Consider the following 25,715-nt stretch of genomic DNA (forward strand, 5'->3'; position numbering starts at 1 on the left):
TATACTCCCGTTATTTGGTCCGGACCAAAAGAGTCTGCACCTTTATGATATATTCTGATTATTTGATCCGCTTATATAATACACAATGAAATGCTAATATTTTTATTTCGCCCGGACCAAATAACGGGGTATATTAGAATACAACTTTTTTCTCAAAAATATGTTCACTTACAGAATAAACAGCATTTCTGAAGAAAATGATGAAGCAGACTATACTATCGTAATAACTATAATACTGTATTCATACGCAAACGAAAATAGGACAGAGAAAATATTATATTCTTACGCTAGAGAAAAATCAACATACCAGTTACCAAAGAAGCATTAAAGATAGTTTGGTCCGCGGACCAAAAGAGGGGATACTGCCTTTTTTCGTACCCAAAATTTTTCGTACCCAATTTTTTTTCGTACCCAAAACTTTTTTCGTACCCAATTTTTTTTCGTACCCACATTTTTTGGGCATAATTTTATTTTGTACACAAAAAAATCGTACCCACATTTTTTTCGTACCCAAATGTTCGTACCCACATACAATTGTGGTGATGTGGATAAACTTAAATTAATGCTTTTATATCCATCCTCTTCAAACGCATCGTCACACCAGTACTGTCAGTACGTTGAACGTTGGTTGCATCCTCTTGCACGTTTGACAACGAACAGTGTTACATGGGGCGTTTGTTCTGTAAGGTTCAAAGACTACTCTTTAAAGTTTGCTTGATGCCTTAATGTTAACCAGGAAACGAACCTGAGAGCGTTTTCAAGAAGCCTTATGCTTTCTATGCAATCGATCTAATATAAATAGGTTTAAACTAAAGCTATTAAAATAGATATTGTGTCGCAGCTCAGTCACTTTTTAGGATGCATATCTGTCTAATATAAAGAGCCAATGGAATGTTGTCGCAGCAGTGTAGGTGGTGGCAGCTAGTATAAACTAGGTACTTGTCTTTTGGTAAGAAGAGATATCTGTCACACCTTTGTCCCCCTTTATGTGCGAGACAGGATCGAGAAATCGATGTTTGGTATAGTGAATTTGATTGTTTTCGGAAAGTTGATGGCGTGTTTTCCAGGCCGTGGAACCATTGCATGTCAATACTGTTGATAAAACGCAATCAAACAAGTGGTTTCAAATATGCTTACTTGATAATTTCCTACAAGATGTCACAAAAAGATTTTAATGTATAACCGTACCATGTGTTATTTTTGTTCCCATTGCTGTGCCTTAGATTTGGAGGTAATGCTTTCGATTTAATCAAAAGTTGTTAATTAAAAACTTAAAATCAACATTTCTAAAAGAGTGTCTGCTGAGTGATCATTTCACTTCCTGTTTCCCAGGCATGTTCATAAGCCTCAATGCTATTTTAATATGGGTTATTTTGTCAAGATACAACACCCACTTAACGATGTTACGCACTAAATATTTAACGTCACATTTTTGTTTCATATAAAATAATTTTAAAGTTTGCATAATTGAAATCTTTGTTAGCTCTGGTGGTTTCACTACAGCCAGATGAGACAAACTGCCCGTCTCATGACAGCCTGGTTCCTCGGTGGACTTTAATTATCATACTCGGCACAGAAATCAGAAGAACAAAGGTTCAGACCGATGTGTATGACTATTTGTAAATAAGTTTGGTCTTAAGAGTGTTCATAGGCTTTTTCTTTTTACATTGAGACCTAACTTTTTACACCACATGACCCAATTACCAACTTGCTTGAGATATAATTGGGAACATTCTGATAAAGGTTTTGTGAAGACTTGGCAATAAATGTGGCTTCTAGAGCGCCAACAAGCTTTTTCTTTAATTTGACCTAGTCACCTACTTTGTGCCACACATGACCAAGTTTTAAAGTGAGAAACATGTTCTAAGCAGGTTTTATGATTATTGGGCAGTAGATGATGCATCTACAGTGTTCACGAGTCTCTTCTTTAATGTAACGCTGTTGGTGTTATGGGAGCGGTTCGTCACATACCTGGCTGACATTCTCTGGACCATATCCAGGTTGTGAATCTGGTCCTTCTGATATGGATTCCTGGCCGTGCTACAATATTCAAAATGTGGGCGAACAATGGAAAGTAGGCGGCACTTTTAACATTCTCGTTGCGTATCCTTAGATTCCTGTGGAGGAACCCCAAGTGTACTGTTTCCTTTCCTTGTTATATTCTGGATGTAAGGCTTCCAAGACATGTCCTTGTCAGATCCACCACGAGGATAGCCATAACTTTAACTTTAAACATATTTTATTTCCAAAAGCATGACATTTAAAAAAATTGATACATTTGGTCCAAACATACATAATGGAAAAAGGGGTAGACCTAAGCATAAGAATATAGTTAACTATTTAAAAATCGTTGTGTCGCATTAATATATCTTTGAACTGCGTTAAAAATAAATGTTTTGTTCTCACTATTTAATGAGGGCTTACCAAAAAGAAGCAGTTCACAATTAAGGGAATGAAATGATCGTAGCGCAGTTTCAAACGGTTAGTAGAACATCAAAAAAAGTAATGCTCAACATTTTCAACCTCGTGTCCGCATGTACAAAAAGGAGTGTTTGCTAAATGATTATTAAATTGGTCTGAATTTAAGTTGCTGCAATTATTTCTTTAACGGGCATGTAAAATTGATGAGATTGTATCTCCGGTATAAAAGTACAGGACATTGTCGTCGCATAAATTAAATAATTGTTTAAGCGAGGATTTTAACTTTGAAATGGTGTCAAAGAATTCGATTAATAGCAGATGGTATAAGGTACTAAAAACGAGCGTGAATAAAGTAAAGTTCTTCTTGATAAAATAATATAGTCTTCCGCGTAACTATAAGATTTCGTGATAACTGTGCAAGAACTGTTTGTGTAAGAAGGTTAGTAAGGTAATTTAGACATTGGCCATTATGCATTGTGTAGAAATTAACGAGTTTTAGTTAACTTCTTCGTTTGTCAAGACTTGACCATTTGACTTTAGAATAAAGATTTTTAAGCGAGACGGATCTAGATAGGCCTGCGACAATACGCGCGGCTTCATTTTGAATTTCCTCTAATAAGTCCTTGTCGTACAAAGTACAACCATCCCATACAATACACGCGTATTCTAATAATGGTCGCATGTGTGTTAAGCATATTTGAGCCGTGATTCTTTTGGCCTCCCTGTTTCTTTTTTTGCGGCTAAAGAGTTTGTTGCTTATTCTCTTTCTCGGGTGGGCCTTAATTTATTTGCTTACACATGGTTTGTTCACCATATTACAGCATCGTCAATGGGATGTGCTGGCTCATCAGTTGTTTGAGGAGCTGTTGAAATGTGGACCTTTGTATCGTTAACTGGCATGTCGTTATTCTTCTCGATAATGGTAGTCTGCTTTCCTGTACTGGTAGACCTTACGTGGTGGTTTCTTCACTTTCCTTGGACGCGGATAAAGAATCCACAAATATTGCTTCATGGTCCCCTATTCCAGAATGGTCTCACATATGATGATGAGGGTACTGTTATTCGTTAAGAAAATGTCAAGCCGAGTACTAATGTGCTGGGTAATAAGCGTAAGTGACTAAACTACTTGGTCCAGGGATGTGTCTTTAATGAGTGATAGGAGCTGTCTTCACTGTATGGTGTGAGTGGCTCTTGATATAGGGCATTTATTCTCTCCTAGTCTATGTCTCCCAGTCCCCTCCCTGCCATACGTGGGCGTTTCTCGGGATTTTAGTGAGGCAGGAATTGAGATGTTCCAGGTAGTCTGGGTCAGTGGAGGGAGGCGGTTTGTAGCACGAATCAATACAAAGGTCTTGTGCACCTTGTATTTTGGACCTCGGTCCAAACCGCCTCTATGTTATCTAACTTCATGTCTTATGGTTCGTCACTCTTGTAACTTTCTGAGACCAAAATGAATACTCCTCATCCATGGGTATTGCTGCTCCAATTTTTCCGATACGCATTGAAGTTAACTTGGAACACCTCCACTGATCTAGCTAAGTAATATAGCCATGATTCAGTTGCGATGACTTTGCCAGCCTGTGTAGCCTCTATCATGTCCTGCCGGATCGCCTGCTTTCCTGTGCGTTTGGTGGACTGGCAATCCACGACCAGATTCCTTAATCCATTGTCACCTCTGGTGGAAGTGGGACTTTTACTTGCACTTTGCTGTTGCCGATTGGTTGACCAAGTAGCATTTGGGCGGTCGATGCTGATTACACTATCCGTACGAGTGATATCTCTAAGAGTAGCTATTGGTGGAGTCAAACAGAGTTGTGTCGAATATACCTGTTGAGAAGTTTGACAAACCACATTGAACACATTCCCATGTTATGTTGGGCACTGCCTTAAAGGGGCGTTTTCACATTTTGGTAAATTTACCAAATAAAAAAATGTTTCAGATTCAAAAAATTTGGTTGTAGTTATAATATTTATGAGAAAACAGTAATACTGAACATTTACCATGCTCTATATATCCATTATAGGCATCTTTTGACGATTTAAAAACCTGAAAATTATAAAGCGTTGGAACGCGAAACGATTGAATAATTTGGAGAGTATGTTGTTGTCGTTATATTTTGTGATCCTACGAAGACTGCTTATATAAAGTATAAAATACATCACACATTGTGTGATGACGGATGGCCGAGTGGTCTAAGCGATAGACTTTAACTCCATGTACTCCAGGGGTCAATGGTTCGAGCCCAGTTGAGGGTTACTTTTTTATCTTTCTTTGATTGTATTCATGTTTTTTACTTGAGCTTTTTAGATCCAATGTTTACATTAATCAATATAACGCATTTAATGACAAACTTTATATCATGCCAAAATCTGTGAAAAGGGCCACTTTAAAGACCACGTACGGCATCCCAATGCACTCTTGGTGGTGCCACACTTCGCACGAGTCACAACAAACGCAGGGTGTAGTCCATTTGCATGCTTTGTTGCATACAGCGCCGGGAACTTCGTCTGCCTAGGGCCAGGGTTTTATTCTGGTGCATATGCCTCCGCTAATAAGACAATGCATAAGTATAAAAGGGCCCGTTTATTCCGGCATCGGGCCTAGAGCCTCGCTCCTTGTTTTCTTATGATAACAATGAGTAGAGAGATAGCGGCAGGGTTGCAGTACCCAATCTTGGGCAACAATTACCAAGAACTGGGTGAAGCATTCCGTTGGCAGCACAGTAGTGGCACTAGGCCATACCGTTGTTTGCGCGTGGTCGAGCTAACGTTTGTGTACACTACGCAGAAGTTGACGAAATATCTTATATGTTCGAACAATATGCATACACGCATGATGTTAACACATTACAAAACTATGAGTATGAAACTAGCAACAAAATGTGGGCAATACAAATAAGAGACAAAAACAAACATTTGCGTTTGGAGATAGACAGTGGTGCAAAATGCAACGTGCTCTTGAGAAAAATCGCTGAGAAATTGTGTGCGGAATTCCCAATATTAAAGGGTGATGTCCGCATAAAATGTGTTCGTGGAACGCTGATCAAGGCATTGGGAAAATTAACGTAACCTGCGAATACAAGAACACGAAGCCCAATTTAACATTTCAAGTGATTGATGGACAAAGAAACTTAAATATGTTGGGAAGAGATGATTCAGTGGCCTTATCATGAGAGTAAATAGTTCAAAATGAAAATAGAGCAACTGATAACAGAATTCAGTGATGTTCTAGGCGATCAAATTGGTTGTTTACTAAAGGAGTATGACATCATGATCAATGAGACTGTGACACTTAGTTACATGCACCTCGTTCACTTCCAGGAGCTATACGAGGTGAATTTAAAGAGCAGTTAGACCATCTGGAGCGATGCAAAATAATAACAAAACAATCAGATCCGACAGAATGTGTGAATGGTATGAGCGTGAGAATGTAACATAACGCACACAAAACGCACATTTGGGGCATTGTTGGATTTAAATAATGATCGAAATTTGTACCACATTTCATACAATCTTAAATTGGCAGCCATCTGGATCAACAAATCTTTAGCCTCGGGTTATAATTACCGGACACGAATATTTGCTTACCGTATGTGCCAATCTTCGGTCATTTCCGTATGTATTCGTTAGGTGTCCGTTGCATACGTATATTTAGGTTGCAGACACGTGACTTAACAAACGGCCAATCAGAATTGTACATGTAGACACGTGACGTTACACAGCCAATCAGAATTGTACACAAAACAATTATCAAAGCTTTCGTTGTTTATATCTATATTTATGGACAGTCTTACTAAAACGGCCGAACATACAAGTCGCATTATTGCTGGCTTTCGCGGGATGGGCCCATTGCGGGCTTCGCATGTATCTTGTATTTGACAAACATTTTGGAAACGTTGTGTTGTGTTAATAAGCAGAAATAAAACGCAAAGAAATCAGAAATGAACTTTGTTGGTTACTGTGTATTATCAACGAACAATACGCAATTACGCTACACAGTACATTTTATGGAGCCGTGTACCATGGATACGACCGAAGTACGATCACAAGTGCGATCATGTGCCGAAAAAATGAAAACATCACAACCACAACGCGACATGAATTCAGGTCAGTTGTTTAAAACAATTATGGCAAACTTGGAGAGGGAATTTCAAAATTTATAAAGTAGAAAATTAAAGTAAAAGGCGTCATGACAACGAAATTTTTAAGAATTGTTTTAAAGAATTTAATGTAGTCAGATGTTAAAAATAATAATGATGATAATCCATTATGTACGAACAAATTTTACAAATATCAAAATCATGCCAATTTTGCATTTATCGGTACATTTTTATAAATAACGGTGAATTGAGAATAAAAAGAGATATTTGAGTTTTACATTATTTTTATGAGTTATAGAAATAATGAAATTAGAGGCGAACAAATCATTGAGAATATTTAAAGAATTTTATATAAATTGTGTATGATTATAATAAAGATTGTATACGAACGTGCGTTTTTTACGCACAAATCCATTTTAAATTGTTGGTATTTTTTGTAAAGTTCCATTTAATTAAAACGTACAAGGAAATAATAATATCTTATATAGTTTTGTTTATTATTTTAATAAAGAAACTTTGGCGGTGGTTTTATTTATTAATATAGTAGAAAAACTCGGAGATGATTCAAATATTCAAAGAATTTACCTAGTATTTTACATTGGCAGAATTAAGAATTTAGGAATTTAGATTATTTAAGACAGTTTTGTTTATTATTGTAATAAAGAAAATAAGGCGGGTTTTGTTTATAAGAATGATAAAGAAAATTAAAGAGGACGAATAGTTAAAATTATTGGAAAATTTAAAAATAGTTTTCCGAATTGTAAAAGAAAGAAAATAGGAAATAAGAAAAATAATGTTGATTGCGAATATGAATAGGGCAGACACACACAAAAAAAAAATTATGTAAATATGTATATACGTCATTGTGTTGATGCAAATATATGTAGGATATCGGTAATATTGAAGGTCTTGAGTAATTTTAAGTAAGAATTTAGTGCGATCTGACGCGTATAGCGCAGTGAAAATATAACGATATGTACGCATTAAATTTCTAATATAATTGTTTAAGGGTTACAATTATATTTTATGAGCACGGCTGACTGATCAGCGTTCGGACATACCGAGCCCGAGGTTCTGAAAACCTTAGCGTCCTCATGAGTAAGAGAATTTATCCCTGTGCCATCGAAGCAAATTACGCTATGGACAGAAGATGCGATGTCGCATAAGAATTATTTGAGTAGTTCGATTAGGAGCAAAGACCTGAATTTTGAAGTATGCCGATACGTGTTCTTATATTATGAATGCATATATATAAAAGGCTGCCTTGTCATATTTGCGCATTTTTACAAGTGCACAGGTCAAACATGTCAATAAATTTATGTCCAACGGCAAAACTATAGTGATAAAGATGAGGTTTATGAAACCATGATATGAACAGGTTAGTCTATCATAACCCATTACTCTAGGTCAATAAAGTGGCGCGCGCCTGTCAAAAATTTACTGGCTGCACGTGTGTAAAATGATTATGCCTAAGGCGGTACACAAGTCATATTAAGTAAATGGCTTGTCAGATGTCAAACTGTCATGTACTTATCCGAAGTATGTTTCGAGGAATTGACTAATATTTTTTCGTTGTAAAGAATTTATTTTTTTGAATAAGATATCACAGTAAGTTGTCATGACGATATTTAACAATAACTAAGGGGATATTTATAAATGTTTGCCATGATTTTGAACAACTGATACTTGTATCACCACGACGCAGATAAAAATATCGAGATTTGAAGACAACGCCGAAGAAGAGCGACTTCGCGAGACAACGCCTTCCACAACCAATAGAAGAAACAAACAACATAATTAGAATGGAACATCACGGCGTTTACTCTCAAAGTGAATACCTGGTTCTATCGCTAAAAGAAGACCAACGCCAGAAGATTTCGAAGGACAACAAGTGACGCAACACTGGACACAATACTTGTGACGTTAAACACTATAGAGTAGATGCAGCCGTTCAACTGTTTGACGTGCGTAGATAACGCATTTGGAATGATACTTCCGAGGCCTAAGACATCAAGGAGAACACTGCTATAGTTAATACCTCGTGAGCATTATGGCCAATAGAAGATCTTAATGTCCCGAGAGAAATGAAGACGCTGGGGCCATCAACAAAAGTACAAACGACAACGAAAACAACAACAACGATGAATACAACGGAAACGACAATCGACGAGGCAAGTTAAACATCGGAAAGCAGAGCAGAATCAACAAACGCATTCCAATCGCCACGGACGAACCTACAATCGACTTATCTTCATGACGGTGGCAATGACTTCAATGAAACATCTTATTCGCCGCGAGCTACAACTTCAAGACAACATGGACGACACCAGATGTACAGATGGCCAACGATCAACAGATGATGTTCTACACAACATTTCGATTGACATTTAAATTGTATATCAATAACTTATGCTATTTATTTCAGCAGAGATGCTTGTCAAGGAAATTATATTGTTATCCGCATATTTTCCATCATTTGAGTGTGTTTATATAAATGTAGTTTTTGTTATTTAATTAGTAATTCAATAGTAAAATTTTAAAAGATTTTTTTAAATCATAAAATATAAAAAAATCAAATTAAGGGGGAAAGTTGTGTAACATAACGCACACAAAACGCACATTTGGGGCATTGTTGGATTTAAATAATGATCGAAATTTGTACCACATTTCATACAATCTTAAATAGGCAGCCATCTGGATCAACAAATCTTTAGCCTCGGGTTATAATTACCGGACACGAATATTTGCTTACCGTATGTGCCAATCTTCGGTCATTTCCGTATGTATTCGTTAGGTGTCCGTTGCATACGTATATTTAGGTTGCAGACACGTGACTTAACAAACGGCCAATCAGAATTGTACATGTAGACACGTGACGTTACACAGCCAATCAGAATTGTACACAAAACAATTATCAAAGCTTTCGTTGTTTATATCTATATTTATGGACAGTCTTACTAAAACGGCCGAACATACAAGTCGCATAATTGCTGGCTTTCGCGGGATGGGCCCATTGCGGGCTTCGCATGTATCTTGTATTTGACAAACATTTTGGAAACGTTGTGTTGTGTTAATAAGCAGAAATAAAACGCAAAGAAATCAGAAATGAACTTTGTTTGTTACTGTGTGATATCAACGAACAATGTGTAATTACGGTACAAGAAAAAAGAATTGCAAAGTTCGCATATGCATTGATCCAACTGAACTGAACAAGTCGAGCATGCGTGAACACTATCCAATGAACACAATTGATGCAGTTGCAACAAAATTGCATGGAAGCAAATCTTTCAATACGTTGGATGCGAACGCGGGTTATTTTCATGCAAAATTGACTGAGCAGAGCCGTAAACTCACAACATTTAACACACCAAAGGTCGATACCGATACCTCAGAATGCCAATGGGTGCGCGTTGTTCCAGTGGAATGTTCTAGAGAGAAATGGAGAAGCATTTTTGAGCAATGGACGATGTAGATATCGTTTTTGACGATAATATGGCCCATGGAAATAGCATAGGGAAACATATTTTGAGGTTAAGAGCTGTACTGCAAAAAGCAAGAAGCAAGGAATAAAAGAATCACAGTGGAATTCGATCACAACCCACTTGGAAGTATTTTGAAGAAACACATTCATACATCACCATTACGGATACAAAGAATGATACTGAAGTAACATCCATATGAATTCAAGTTGATTTATAAGAAAGGGAAAGAAATGGGTCTTGCAGATTGCCTGAGCAGAGAGCCATTAAATGAAGAAGAAAAACAAACAATGGATGATTAGCTGATGGTACTCGTGGCAGAAACATTTACATGAACAAATTATGAAAAGGTAGCATATGCAACAGCAGATGCTAAACAGCTACATATAATAAAACAAATAATCATATTAGGATGGTCAGAAACGCGCAATTAATTACAGCATGAAGCAAAGCCATTTTGGGAATTAAGAGATGAATTGTCAGTGTACAATGGCTTATTGTACAGAGGGCATTGTGTCTGCATGTCAATCAGTCTAAGATCTGAAACAATGAGAGCTCTACACAAGTCACATCTTGGAAAAGTGAATTGCAAGAGAAGGGCCAAAGAGTTGGTCTATTGGCCTGGTATAAATAAACACGTAGAACATGTAGTAAGAAAATTCAGTGTATGTTTGAAATACAAACATAAGCTTTCCGACATCTTTTCGTTATGTGTCATCTCTATAGATAGCCCGGTGATGATACGCACTGATTTCAGGACTGAAATTGTGATTTGATGGTCAAACATCGTTAATTTACCTTCAAATTTCGTAACCGGAAGTAAACCAAACACCAGACATAAGGGCCAATCTATACTTAAACAATTATTGTCATTTAACAAAATGAATTGTACAGTCTAAGCACTTAGTGTTCACTAGTGTCCTCTAAGAGATCACGGTTTAGTTTGAAGTTTTAAGACAACGCACAGTTGGAAACTTGTCTGCTTCACTCATCTAGAAAGTAGCCGGTACATAGATACATGTAGTGATTTTTTTTAGTTACATTTGGTTAGTTTAACACTTTATTTTTAGTTTGATTGAATCAAAAGCCATTGGCATACTGGTACGCTCTGTAGTCATTTCCTGGGAATATTTTAAGAACTCTCCACACATGGGATATCGAACCCAGGACCTCTCGGTCGCAAGGCAGACACTACTGCGACTATTTAAACTTTGTTCAGCTTTGAGTTCCTAAAAGCTTATAAATAATCGTTCTTTTTTGGTATAAAGCAAAGATCTATCAAAAAACACTTATTTACTACTCTGTTGTAACTGCTAATAATTGCAGAGTGTACTAAGTATATTGTAACCTCAATTGGGAACCAGATTGTGTTGACATATCTCTAGGGTAGGAGTAACCTATGGTCTTTAACAATCAATTAGGTATGTCTTAGATGTATTTCTTGTGTAAGGTTTTAGAGAGAATGTCTAAAAAAAATCGGGGGAAAAAACATTGAAACTAATGACAGCTCCATTGTGTCATACCGGTCTTACTGACAATAACGTAGTGACGTCACCATCTATGTATAGAATGATGCCAGCTCGGAACGACCGGTGTGTACACAATGCAGCTCCCTAGCAAGGAAATTTTGAATCTTCAAAGAGGAGGTTTCCACCTTTGGCAGAAGTCAATATTTTACGCTGCAGAAACCGAATTTCAGAAAAGAACGTTGAAATTGAAGGTAAATTGTGAAAAATCTAAACGTATGTGAGCCACTTTTCTAGGTTAATAAACACAGCACGGGGATGAAATTACTGAGTAATGTAGCCCAAACTAGGATTGCATCATTCTGTTTGAATGTAGGGGAGCTAGTCAAAACAGCCCCAGTCAAAACGGCCCCTAGTCAAAACGGCCCCACTTTGGTCAAAACGGCCTCAAAGACAGTTTTTTAAGTTGGTCAAAACGGCCCCATTGTGTAACAAAGAACTTTCTTCAATATTGTATTTATTTGAAGATATGCATGTCGAATAATCAAATATAACAATTGTTGTTAAACATATTGTTGAGTGACCGGAATCGACGCTGCCCCAATTCGACGCATTTTTGTTTTGCCTTTGTTTGATACATGAGCGACATCCGTTGACGTCATACAATAGCAAATGGTACTCTTCGCACAAATTACTATAGTTATTGTGTGTTATGTGGAAAATAGCGGGTTAAAAGGTAAGATATGGTTGATCGGTTTGCAATTGATGGATTTTTATGTACTTTACTTAATGCAAAACTTTTGAACACTTTACACCCAATTGTCTTTGTTAATAAGACCGTGGGATAATGCATCGGTTTCGTATGCAAAAGTTCACAATTTCATTCATAAGTCACGTGACTGCCATTTGACAAAACATGGTATAAATAGATTTATTTTCACTATGAAAAAGGTGTACGCATTAACTTTCATTTGAAGTCCGGATATGTTTTTCGTTATGCTGTAATACAATTTTAACTATATGTAGCACGTGCTTATGTTGGTAATTGCATATTATGTTTATTACTAATTTTCATTTAATTAATTATAAGTGCAGGTTCCACAAAAGAACTACAGGTTATATTCACATATCTTCCATAAACACAGCTTATGACAGGGTTGCTGACACAGGCCCCTATTAAAACCACTGCCATACAGTTAGGGCTGCAACAATATACCGGTATATCGGTATATATCGCAATACGCAATCCGCATATTGTATTGCGATATGATTTTCATCATACCGGTACGAAAATTTTACAAAAATTCATTCACATTTCGTCCAGAAAAGCCATCCGAAATAATGATAAAAAGGTAAACAAAACAAAGCAGTGTAAATTATTTTTTACGTAAAAAAAGCATTCTAAAAAGTGTATTATACGGAGTAGCGTTGTTACATGGGAGCATTCATTCGATGCTTTTGAACAGATTATCGTTGAATTAATTGCGCACAGCTGTAAATGTTTCGTTCGATTCTGATTTGAGCATTATTTGTAATCCGAATTTTGGAAACACGCTTCCAAATTTGAATGCTAACGCGACAATAAAAAATTATAGCGTCAAATAAAAAGTGCTTTATCCTTTGTCTCAATAAAAAGCGCGCGAAAATTATACAGACATGTAGAACGTCGCATGGAAAGTATGGGTGTATTTTGTGTCGTATAAAAACGGGAACATCACGTCAGCTGAATTACGCGTGTTCAGTGGGAAAAACGCCCCGGTTGGACGTTATTTCATCACATCTTTAAATAGTAACAATTGCAAAAATGTATTTGATACTTAAGAAAATTTGTAAATGTTTGTGTTTCTTATTATTCTTGAGCACATTTATAGTAAATATTTACCAGAATTTGCTTTAAAATTGGAATTTATGGGATTATTGGGTAATTGGCAAGTTATAATTTTGGTACAAGTTAGCAATATATTGCGATATATTGCAATACGGGTTTTTGAACTGACAATATATTGCAATACGGTTTTTGGCGTATTGTTGCAGCACTACATACAGCATGGCATCACACAATTAAAAATCTTAATTAATTTAATTAATTTCAGTTTCATATTACTTTTACAGCAATTACACATTTAATTAGAACAACCATGAGTTATTATTTTATTCATTCAGTCTCCACAGGAGTGATATTTACATTGAAATCATATAACCAATCAGATGCGTTGTTTTAGGGCACTCTCAACAGATATGGCCGCCGTTACATAGACTTGGGTCATTTCGTTTTTCAACGAATTTTTGTTGATAACACAATCGATTGAATTTAAAATGTGTAAATAAAAGGTGCATGTGTAATGAAATAACAAAATTTATTACATAAATCCCTATATTGAGCAACAAAACTTCAACAAACTGCTTGTATGCGTCGAAATTGGGCACTCGAGGATAATAAGTATCAAATACTTTATAATAATTGTCAAGAAAGAATGAAAAAAAAAGAGATATATAAGTAAGATTTCTTTGAAAAAATGAGTTAATTCTATTTGTATCAATTACATTCTAACATAACAATTGACAAGAAAGATATTTATGAGTAAGATAATGAGTATGTTTTTTTATAGTAAAACATTATAATTATCAAATATTTTCTAATAGTTGTCAAACATTATAATTGACAAGGAAGAAAAAAAGAGATATATAAGTATGATTTCTGTGAAAAAAATGTTCTATTTGTATCAATAACATTCTAATAGTTGCTCAGTTGAATTATCCGAAGGGATATTAAAAAATTATAACTCTCTGATTATACTCCTTTAATTGACGTTTCGGCATAATGCCTTTATCAAAACATTGGAAATTATATGTTAACTACATTTTTACGTCTTTTGACTGCACAATTTAAATAACAAAGAAAAATGTTTTTAAACGTCAAATGACGTTGTACATGATGACGTCATAAATGGCGTTATATAAAATGGCGCCAAAAAAATGTAAAAATTCGCCAAAAATGAAATGACGTTAAACACTTACATATTGTATCTTAATCCTATGTTAAATGTGTGCTTTATATATTTAATAAATTGATATTTTACAATAAAATAATCATCATCATATGTAATTATAATCTACCTTAACTTATTATCATAAATTAAATAGGGTAAACTTATTTAATGACTCTTATTATTTCAATCCATATCTATGTATAATATTCAAATGATATTTGATTAAATAATCATATATACTTGCTATTCTATATATCATATACACATTATGGACAAGATAAATTGCATAAAGTACTATTAGTTTTACATCCATTTATGTTGATGATTAATATCAAATGTTTTTCACATATATTTTTTACAAGATAGTTTCCCGTAGCAGGACATCAAGTTGATTTTTTGTATTTAGTCCATTTGGTGATTGCGTTTGAAACTTCTTTATAAATTCCAATTCTTTAATAAGTCTGTAATAATGGGAACTGTCTCTTATTTGTGTTAACACTGATACACCCATATCCTGCACTCTGTGGCCTGCACCATTGAAATGTTCTGAGATTGGTTTCTCTCTTCGTAGTCGCACGTCAGCCTCGTGTTCTTTGGCACGTTCCTTTAATGATCTGCTCGTCTCTCCGACGTATACCATCTTTTGGCATTTAATACAAAATATACCGTACACCAAGTTATAAATGTTACAGTTCTGTTTTATTGCTTCGTTTGGAATGTCACTTTTTGGGTTGTTATGAAAACCTCTTGTCAACATTTTACAGACTATACAATTAGTCTTACACGATTGTGGTATTAGTTGAAAACGTTTGTTTATTTCTTTGTTTGTTTTTCCATGAACTAAAATGTCACCGATATTCCTATCTCGTCTGTATGCAACTATTGGTACGTCTGGGAATATATTTTTCATTCTGTCTGATTTATATAGTTTGTCTGTATGTTTTCGAATTATTGAGTGGATATTTGGAAGGTTGTTTGAATAAGTTATAGCTAGTGGTACTCTCTTGTTGGCTGTTTTATTTGTTTCTTTCTTCTTAAGTAAGTCTTTCCTATTTAAATTATCAACTCGGGATAGCTCATGGTTTACAAATTTATTTGGATATCCTCTTTTTTGTAGATTCTGTTTTAGTTCTTTTTTACGATGTCTGTATTTGTTTTCGTCAGAACATATTCTTTTTAAACGTATTCCTAATCCATAGGGTATTGCTTTCTTCACATTTGTTGGATGGTCTGAGTCATATTGGACATATTGATGTTTATCAGTTGGCTTTGAGTATAAATCAGTTGTATGTTCTGACGAATATGTTCTGACGAAAACAAATACAGACATCGTAAAAAAGAACTAAAACAGAATCTACAAAAAAGAGGATATCCAAATAAATTTGTAAACCATGAGCTATCCCGAGTTGATATTTTAAATAGGAAAGACTTACTTAAGAAGAAAGAAACAAATAAAACAGCCAACAAGAGAGTACCACTAGCTATAACTTATTCAAACAACCTTCCAAATATCCACTCAATAATTCGAAAACATACAGACAAACTATATAAATCAGACAGAATGAAAAATATATTCCCAGACGTACCAATAGTTGCATACAGACGAGATAGGAATATCGGTGACATTTTAGTTCATGGAAAAACAAACAAAGAAATAAACAAACGTTTTCAACTAATACCACAATCGTGTAAGACTAATTGTATAGTCTGTAAAATGTTGACAAGAGGTTTTCATAACAACCCAAAAAGTGACATTCCAAACGAAGCAATAAAACAGAACTGTAACATTTATAACTTGGTGTACGGTATATTTTGTATTAAATGCCAAAAGATGGTATACGTCGGAGAGACGAGCAGATCATTAAAGGAACGTGCCAAAGAACACGAGGCTGACGTGCGACTACGAAGAGAGAAACCAATCTCAGAACATTTCAATGGTGCAGGCCACAGAGTGCAGGATATGGGTGTATCAGTGTTAACACAAATAAGAGACAGTTCCCATTATTACAGACTTATTAAAGAATTGGAATTTATAAAGAAGTTTCAAACGCAATCACCAAATGGACTAAATACAAAAAATCAACTTGATGTCCTGCTACGGGAAACTATCTTGTAAAAAATATATGTGAAAAACATTTGATATTAATCATCAACATAAATGGATGTAAAACTAATAGTACTTTATGCAATTTATCTTGTCCATAATGTGTATATGATATATAGAATAGCAAGTATATATGATTATTTAATCAAATATCATTTGAATATTATACATAGATATGGATTGAAATAATAAGAGTCATTAAATAAGTTTACCCTATTTAATTTATGATAATAAGTTAAGGTAGATTATAATTACATATGATGATGATTATTTTATTGTAAAATATCAATTTATTAAATATATAAAGCACACATTTAACATAGGATTAAGATACAATATGTAAGTGTTTAACGTCATTTCATTTTTGGCGAATTTTTACATTTTTTTGGCGCCATTTTATATAACGCCATTTATGACGTCATCATGTACAACGTCATTTGACGTTTAAAAACATTTTTCTTTGTTATTTAAATTGTGCAGTCAAAAGACGTAAAAATGTAGTTAACATATAATTTCCAATGTTTTGATAAAGGCATTATGCCGAAACGTCAATTAAAGGAGTATAATCAGAGAGTTATAATTTTTTAATATCCCTTCGGATAATTCAACTGAGCTTATATGTTTTTTAACTCCGAAAAACAAAATGGAAGATGTGTTGGACTGCAATAGCCAAGAGATGGAAAAATACTTACGTTATGTGTCACATAAAGATTTTATATCAAAGTGTGTAAGACATGGGATTGTACCAGAAGGATTCAAGATCAACTGGAATATTCAGATAGACTGTAGCGATGAAATACTAAACAAGTGTGAAAAAATCAAACAAGATGCGTCGGTGAAACTCATGGAACTCACATTGGTAGCTTGTGAAGAGAAAATTAACAAACTAAGAAGCGATGTATGTGTGGAAGATTTAAACAATGACGACCATAAACTGTTTTCAAAACGGAAGCTAGCTGAACTTACACAGAAAAAGAATGAAAAATTCTACAAGCTGTTGAACTGTAAGTTAGATTTTTTATCTTCATTGGTAACAATAGACAATTTTCAAGAAAGTTCCATACAAATGGATGGGAACTGTTTCTACAGATGTATTGCAAAAGAAATATATAACAATGACAACAAGCACGAAATAGTTAGACAAAAAATTAATAACCATATGAAGGACTTAAAAGATGTTTACAAAGAATACGTAGATAGAAGTATCACAAAGCATATAGAAAATCATTCATTTAGTGACGGAAGAGTTGAATCGTGGGCAACTGAAGCCGAAATATATGCAGCAGCAACCCTATTTTTAAGTGAAATATGCATATTTGCTGACGACCAAAATATTACAAGTAAACTACTTTTCCAACCACTTAATGGAGTAAAAACAAAACGAAAAATATTCCTAAGATTAAGAATGCAGCATTTTACTTTACTACATATAAAATTGGACCAAAACAAACATCAATACCTTCCTGAATATGAGAGAATGAATAGGGAAGTTCAAATAGATTGGTTTACAATGGAGTCCTGTTGCAATTTTGAAGAAAGAGGGCATAAAATGAACTATCAAGATAAGAAAAATAGAAAAACGCAAGAGTGTGATACACAAAAACTTAAATCGAACGATAAAAGAACTAAAAACAAGGGTGAAAATAAACCAGCAAAAAAAGACACAATTGAAACAAATAATAATAGTCTTGACACTGTTACTAATCTGTCTTCAAGAAAGTTAACAGAAGCAGAAAAAAGTCTATTATCCAAAGGAATATCTTTTGTACCGTCTAAAAAACACGTAGATTTATCTAAGATACACAGTGACCTAGCAGAATGGGAGAGACGGATGCGACTCGCAGAGTATTTCCATAGTGATGAAAATCAAGAAAGGAAAAATGAAAAGGAGGAATATGAGATAAAGAAAGAAAGCCGTTTTACTCCTGAACCTGGTAGAGAAAAGTGGCTAGATGCTTATATAGAAGCAGTTAAAAATGATATTCTAAATGGCATAAAAGAAAATGGACAGTCAAATATCACAAGACAAGAAAAACAAGCATTGCACACGTTACTAAATGATTCCAGTATAATAATAAGGCCTGCAGACAAAGGTTCTGGAATAGTGATAACAGACGCAAATGAATATGTAGAAAAACTCCGGAATGAACTTAATGACAGCACATCATATGAAAAAACTAATGGGAATGGACTTGACAATGCAAACACAAAGGTGAAGCAACTAGCAAATAAACTATTTAAAAACGGCATTATCTCAAAGAAATTACAACAATACTTGATACCAAAATATCCATCAAGAGGGAAACTTAAAGGAAATCCAAAAATACATAAAAAAGGCAACCCGTATAGAACAATCGTAAATGGCATTGGAACAAGTACTGAAAGAATGGCAGAGGTAGCAGAAAAGGAGCTAGAAACCTATGTTATAGAAACACCAAGCTATATAAGAGACACCACAGCATTTTTAAACGCTATAGAGAGGGAAATAACTACACCATTACCAGAAGGAATTATCTTATACTGTTTTGATGTTGTCAAGTTATACCCATCGATTCCAAAGAAAGAGGGCCTAGAGGCGTGCAAACAAGCTTTAAATGAACGCTGTACTAAGACCATCAACACTGAAGCGGTGATTGAAATGATTGAAACTGTTTTAGAAAATAATGTGATCGAATTTTGTGGACAAGAATACAGACAAAAAGAGGGAGTAGCTATTGGATCGAAACTTGGGAGAAATTATGCCTGTTGTTACATGAGAAAATGGGATGAACAATTATCTGAATACAATAAACAACCAATATTCTATAAACGTTTCATAGATGATGGGTTTGGACTATGGACACATGGAATTGACGAACTCATGAAATTTTTCGACTTTGCTAACAAAATACATGAAAACATCAAAGTAGAATTAAGATGGAACACAGCACAGATAGATTTCTTAGACACAAAATTCAACTAGAAGATAATAAAATAACAACTGATTTATACTCAAAGCCAACTGATAAACATCAATATGTCCAATATGACTCAGACCATCCAACAAATGTGAAGAAAGCAATACCCTATGGATTAGGAATACGTTTAAAAAGAATATGTTCTGACGAAAACAAATACAGACATCGTAAAAAAGAACTAAAACAGAATCTACAAAAAAGAGGATATCCAAATAAATTTGTAAACCATGAGCTATCCCGAGTTGATAATTTAAATAGGAAAGACTTACTTAAGAAGAAAGAAACAAATAAAACAGCCAACAAGAGAGTACCACTAGCTATAACTTATTCAAACAACCTTCCAAATATCCACTCAATAATTCGAAAACATACAGACAAACTATATAAATCAGACAGAATGAAAAATATATTCCCAGACGTACCAATAGTTGCATACAGACGAGATAGGAATATCGGTGACATTTTAGTTCATGGAAAAACAAACAAAGAAATAAACAAACGTTTTCAACTAATACCACAATCGTGTAAGACTAATTGTATAGTCTGTAAAATGTTGACAAGAGGTTTTCATAACAACCCAAAAAGTGACATTCCAAACGAAGCAATAAAACAGAACTGTAACATTTATAACTTGGTGTACGGTATATTTTGTATTAAATGCCAAAAGATGGTATACGTCGGAGAGACGAGCAGATCATTAAAGGAACGTGCCAAAGAACACGAGGCTGACGTGCGACTACGAAGAGAGAAACCAATCTCAGAACATTTCAATGGTGCAGGCCACAGAGTGCAGGATATGGGTGTATCAGTGTTAACACAAATAAGAGACAGTTCCCATTATTACAGACTTATTAAAGAATTGGAATTTATAAAGAAGTTTCAAACGCAATCACCAAATGGACTAAATACAAAAAATCAACTTGATGTCCTGCTACGGGAAACTATCTTGTAAAAAATATATGTGAAAAACATTTGATATTAATCATCAACATAAATGGATGTAAAACTAATAGTACTTTATGCAATTTATCTTGTCCATAATGTGTATATGATATATAGAATAGCAAGTATATATGATTATTTAATCAAATATCATTTGAATATTATACATAGATATGGATTGAAATAATAAGAGTCATTAAATAAGTTTACCCTATTTAATTTATGATAATAAGTTAAGGTAGATTATAATTACATATGATGATGATTATTTTATTGTAAAATATCAATTTATTAAATATATAAAGCACACATTTAACATAGGATTAAGATACAATATGTAAGTGTTTAACGTCATTTCATTTTTGGCGAATTTTTACATTTTTTTGGCGCCATTTTATATAACGCCATTTATGACGTCATCATGTACAACGTCATTTGACGTTTAAAAACATTTTTCTTTGTTATTTAAATTGTGCAGTCAAAAGACGTAAAAATGTAGTTAACATATAATTTCCAATGTTTTGATAAAGGCATTATGCCGAAACGTCAATTAAAGGAGTATAATCAGAGAATTCTAATAGTTGTCGAACATAATAATTGACAAGAAATAACGAAAATATTTCAGTGTTTCACACTAGCAACACTGTAAAACAAATGCAAAAACGCCCAGCTAAATCAATATCTTGATTGATTTCAGTCATTAATAAGTTCATCACTCATTCATTTCAACTTCCTCTAGTCTCTTGGGTACCACTGGTCTGTAGAACGTACTGCACCTCTTCAAGAGGCCACTCGTGGACAGCGTCCCGGCCCTGTATCTGAAATAACAAAATTAAAACCATGATACATTTCGTTAAACCATACTTGAAAGAATAAGTTACAAAGATATAAGAATTCTTTTTAAAGAACGAAATTACGCTAAATGAAATACTGTTATGTGTACCAAACTTTTATAAAAAATAATACATCAATAACATTTTATTTTGATATCTTCTACTTACTCTTCCCAAGCAGCAAACAACTTGGCCTGAATCGACCTTTCTCATGGACTAGAAGGAAACAGAAACTTAATCATATAATATCAAGATTATATTCGTATCAATGTGATGCTAATTCGATTTTCAGTAATATTGTCTGGAGTAATGCTAATTTATCATTATTACTGTGTTATATACACACCTTAAATGTACCGTCCATGTACCTGGCCTGCCCTGCACCGCAAATGAATGGCAATTAATTAAAGTACATGGTATATAACAGCTTTCATGCATATTACATACAGATATATAACCCATGAAATATACTGACAAAGGTGTGAAAGAGACGTCAAAAGTAACAACCGTATAATCAGATAATGAAAAATAAGACATAAATGCTTAGCTAACTTCCGTTTTTTTGTATCAACAGAAAATATGTTTCATCTGATTTCATCATTTGTTTACGTACGCATACCTTCAACACATATGAGTATCCGTGGCTGTCCACGAGGAGGTCTTTCCACTTCTGTGAGCCACCGGGTATCAGCGTGAAGGTTACTGCCACGTCCTCAACATGGTCCCTCGGTACTGGGGGATCAAGTAGAGATGCTTCTACATAAATGGACTGTTGCACAAAGGGCAGTGATAAGCGAACAGAAGTGTCCGGTACTTCCTTAAAACATATTGATATATTAGTAGTTAAATAATAGTGTAGTTGGTAGTATATTTCATTACAAGTGCTAAATATTGAATCAATTGAAATAATAACATACGTCTTTAAATTTCATTCAGTTTATCATTGCTATATGAATGAAAAAAAATGAATAAATGAAAATGATAACATACATCTACGTCGCTGTTCACTGACGATTGAACATCTGTCATCTCTGTGTCGACGTCGCTGTTCACTGACGGGTAAACATCTGAAACATCTGTCATCTCTGCGTCGACGTCGCTGTGCACTAACGAGCTTTCCTATATATAAAAAAAAACAATTGCGGGAAATAAGCGTATCATTCATTTTATCACTTCTCGGACGCGAACTATATTACTACAGCGTTTGAAATTTCACATAATCCCCTCATAATAATAATTGGAAGAACATGATTTCAACCACTTTAATTAATTAAAATGATAACCTACGTGTAATGCTGTCGACTGGTGTACAGGTGTGAAACAGTCTCTGCATATGAAGTGCAACGGCTCTCTTACATGCTCGTTTGTATTCGGCATGGGAAACACCTGTTCAGAAAATAAATGACATGTCACTATTCTGCTGAAATCTTAAAATCTTGGGAAAAGATTCAGGAAAAAATGTGTACGCATTATATGGCGAATTAGGACGGTACCTCTTATCTGTCATACGAAAATTGCACATATTTAAATATTTGTTAAAAATAAAATCATGCACAAATGAGTCTTTCTTTTAAGCACCCTTCATGGAAAACGTCAAAAAACTCGCTACGGAGACCTTAAATGCCATCGAGAACAATAAGTAATGAAATCTATATCATTTGGTCTCGCTGAATCCGAATCCGGTGCTACTTTTCCGTTACCTGTTAAAGGTACCATATATTTAAATATATTTTATTATTACAAACAATACTGATACAATGAAATAATTAATTCGTCAAGACTATATATATATATATAGATACATATTGCCGCATCAAGAATACGTTTAATACAGATTAATTTCTGGACATAATTACAATTTAACTTCTGTAAGCTGAATGTCGTAGAAAGTAAATATAATTTCTTATTCATATGCACAATTTACAAAGATATACGAAAACATGTTAACATTTTATTTTATAATACCTACATGTAAACAGTCCATTATTTATAGTCTCATTTAAAAGTATTTGTAAATTTTGGCAAAAAAGTTATAAACAATATGCAAATGTTTTTCATTAAGCACCCTTTATGGAAAACGTCCAAAAACTCACCACGGAGACCTTAAATTCCGTCAAAATAGATTTGATCATTACAAACAACGGTTAACGAAATAATTCGTTAAGACTAGAAACATATTACCGCATCAAGAATACGTTTAATACAGAATAATTTAATTAAATATTGTCATATGAACGTCGTAATAAATGAATATTATTTCTTATTAATATGCTCAATATACAAAGATATAAGACATAACCAATACACATACGTTGAGCTGTACATTTATTGAAAATCTAAATATCAACTGATATAATTGATATTCGCTTACCTGAATTGCATGTTCAGTGTTGCCATCTCTCACAAAGGTCGCATGAAATTCCCTGTTGATGCGGTCAAACTGATAAATCACACTCAATACACTTATCCTCCATTGCACAATTATACACTCAAATATATCCGTATAGAAAGAAACAAATAGATCATAATAATGAACTACATACAGATTAGTCTAATTTCTCAAAGATACATAATTTATTGTCATAATTAACTTACATTCTCGCAGGCAAACAAATTATTTTCAATAAAGAACCGACGCAATCAGTTTTTTGTGAGATAGTTAAACAATTTAGAATTATTGTATAAAAAGCGCAATCAATATTTGTATGATATGTTTGTATGTATGTAAAATAAACTAAATCCTTTAAAGTTGTAATTGCAGACTAAACTAAGATTTCATATATATTTTTTCTTCTGATTTTTCGATTTCCTTTTGACTATCTGTAGGGCCGTTTTGACTAAATGTGGGGCCGTTTTGACTATCTGTGGGGCTGTTTTGACTAAATTAGGGGCCGTTTTGACCAAATGTGGGGCCGTTTTGACCAACTTAAAATCTGTCTTTGGGGCCGTTTTGACCAAAGTGGGCCGTTTTGACCAAATTTGGAGCCATTTAGACCAAGTTTTCGGTCATTTTGACTAGGGGCCGTATTGACTTGGGGCTGTTTTGACTGTAAACCGAATGTAGTGTGCATGCCAAAATTTCTCAATTTTTCATTAAAAATGAGGTGGGTGGGGGGAAAGTTCAAGGGCCATAGTTTCATAAGTGAAGAAGCCAGCCTTGTCTTTGGTTGTATTTTCAATGTTTGTTGCCTATGTTATGACACTGTCACAAAAAGGCTTTCTTGTGTCACTTTTTGTTTTGATGAAATGGATTGGACTGTTTGCGGCCTTCCAGAACTCGAAATTTGGTAAAAAATATATTCCCTGCCCCCTTTGTAATGAAATTAGTGAATTGTAAACAAAAATACAAAAATATCAACAAATTTACAAGGCAGTTAAATGTAATTATATTTAAACAGTATTTGTCGTAAATTTTTTCAAAGACCTATCAATATACAAAGATAAGCGTTATCGGGTTATCGCGGATTTTCCCTCGACGGAAACAATATTTCAGTCACTAGGTACAACGAATATTTCGTCTGTATTGGGATCGTCAGTAAGGTGTCAATTGATACGCAAAATATTAACGGTTATCAAATCAAATGAACGTAACTTGCTGGTGTATTATGTGTGTGGTGGTATAGAATACTGCTTATATAATTAAATGACCGATGCAATAAAGCTTATCTTTGCGGTAATCAAATTCTTAAATTAATTGTAATGCCATTACTTCACCAGTTCAAAGCAAATATCTTTAAAAATCTAAAGATTCAACTGTTTAAGTGTAATAAGCGCCCACTTTGCACTCATTTATGCGGGAAATATTGTACTATTTACACTGAAAAAAACACCTTACACCACATGTTTTATTGCCAAAGTTATTAGTAGCAAAGATCTATCATTAAACAATGTTTATTGGTGGATATTTTCGTAGAGATTCATTGATCTATTAATAAACATTTTTATTTAAGATCTGCTATTAAACAAAGAAGAAGCCTAGATTGTAATATAACGAAACGGGTAGTAACAAATTCTGGTTATTTAAATCACTTTTCAGACATATTAGTGGAGCATTCCCAGTAGTTTAAATTTAAACCGGCACCAGTTGAACGTCTACGTAAGGCGAATCTTGAGAGGTCAGCAGGTGTAGTTCAATAGGTGTCAGATCATTTCACTTGTAGAGCTGCAACGATTCTATCCAATGCATCGAAAATCGGTTTTAAATGCGTTGATTTGATTACGATTAGGATACCAACCCTACCAAATTCGATTTGATTCTTTAACATAAAGACATAGTTACTAATTTAGTGCGCTGTACTCAGACTATTTGATACGGGAAGGTATAGGTTTTATCTTTACCAGTAATTACGACGCGCGCAATTGGTTACTTATTACTTAAGTCATCCAATCAATAAGCGCGTTACAGTCTACGTTCGGAAAAAGC

The 25,715-nt window shown here is 34.2% G+C and overlaps 2 protein-coding genes across 11 annotated transcripts in view; both read left to right on the forward strand.

The window, feature by feature from the left end:
• The window catches only part of LOC127850825 (zinc finger protein 239-like), a 228,633-nt gene that overhangs the window by 158,605 nt on the left and 44,313 nt on the right, over positions 1-25,715 (forward strand). The window lies entirely within an intron of this gene.
• The window catches only part of LOC127850810 (zinc finger protein 208-like), a 58,645-nt gene continuing 44,313 nt past the window's right edge, over positions 11,384-25,715 (forward strand). For 4 of the 8 annotated variants that reach the window (XM_052384134.1, XM_052384137.1, XM_052384133.1 and 1 more), the window contains exon 1: positions 24,326-24,579. Coding sequence is in view for 1 of the 8 variants with exons in the window: in XM_052384140.1 (XP_052240100.1) it covers positions 11,604-11,720 (117 nt within the window). In the remaining 7 variants the exon portion in view is untranslated. Of the gene's footprint in view, positions 11,721-24,325; positions 24,580-25,715 lie in introns of those variants that run through there. The other 4 variants (XM_052384136.1, XM_052384139.1, XM_052384140.1 and 1 more) reach the window with 3 other exon arrangements.

The sequence above is a fragment of the Dreissena polymorpha genome, chromosome 11, assembly GCF_020536995.1.
Source record: "Dreissena polymorpha isolate Duluth1 chromosome 11, UMN_Dpol_1.0, whole genome shotgun sequence".
NCBI classification, from domain to species: domain Eukaryota; kingdom Metazoa; phylum Mollusca; class Bivalvia; order Myida; family Dreissenidae; genus Dreissena; species Dreissena polymorpha.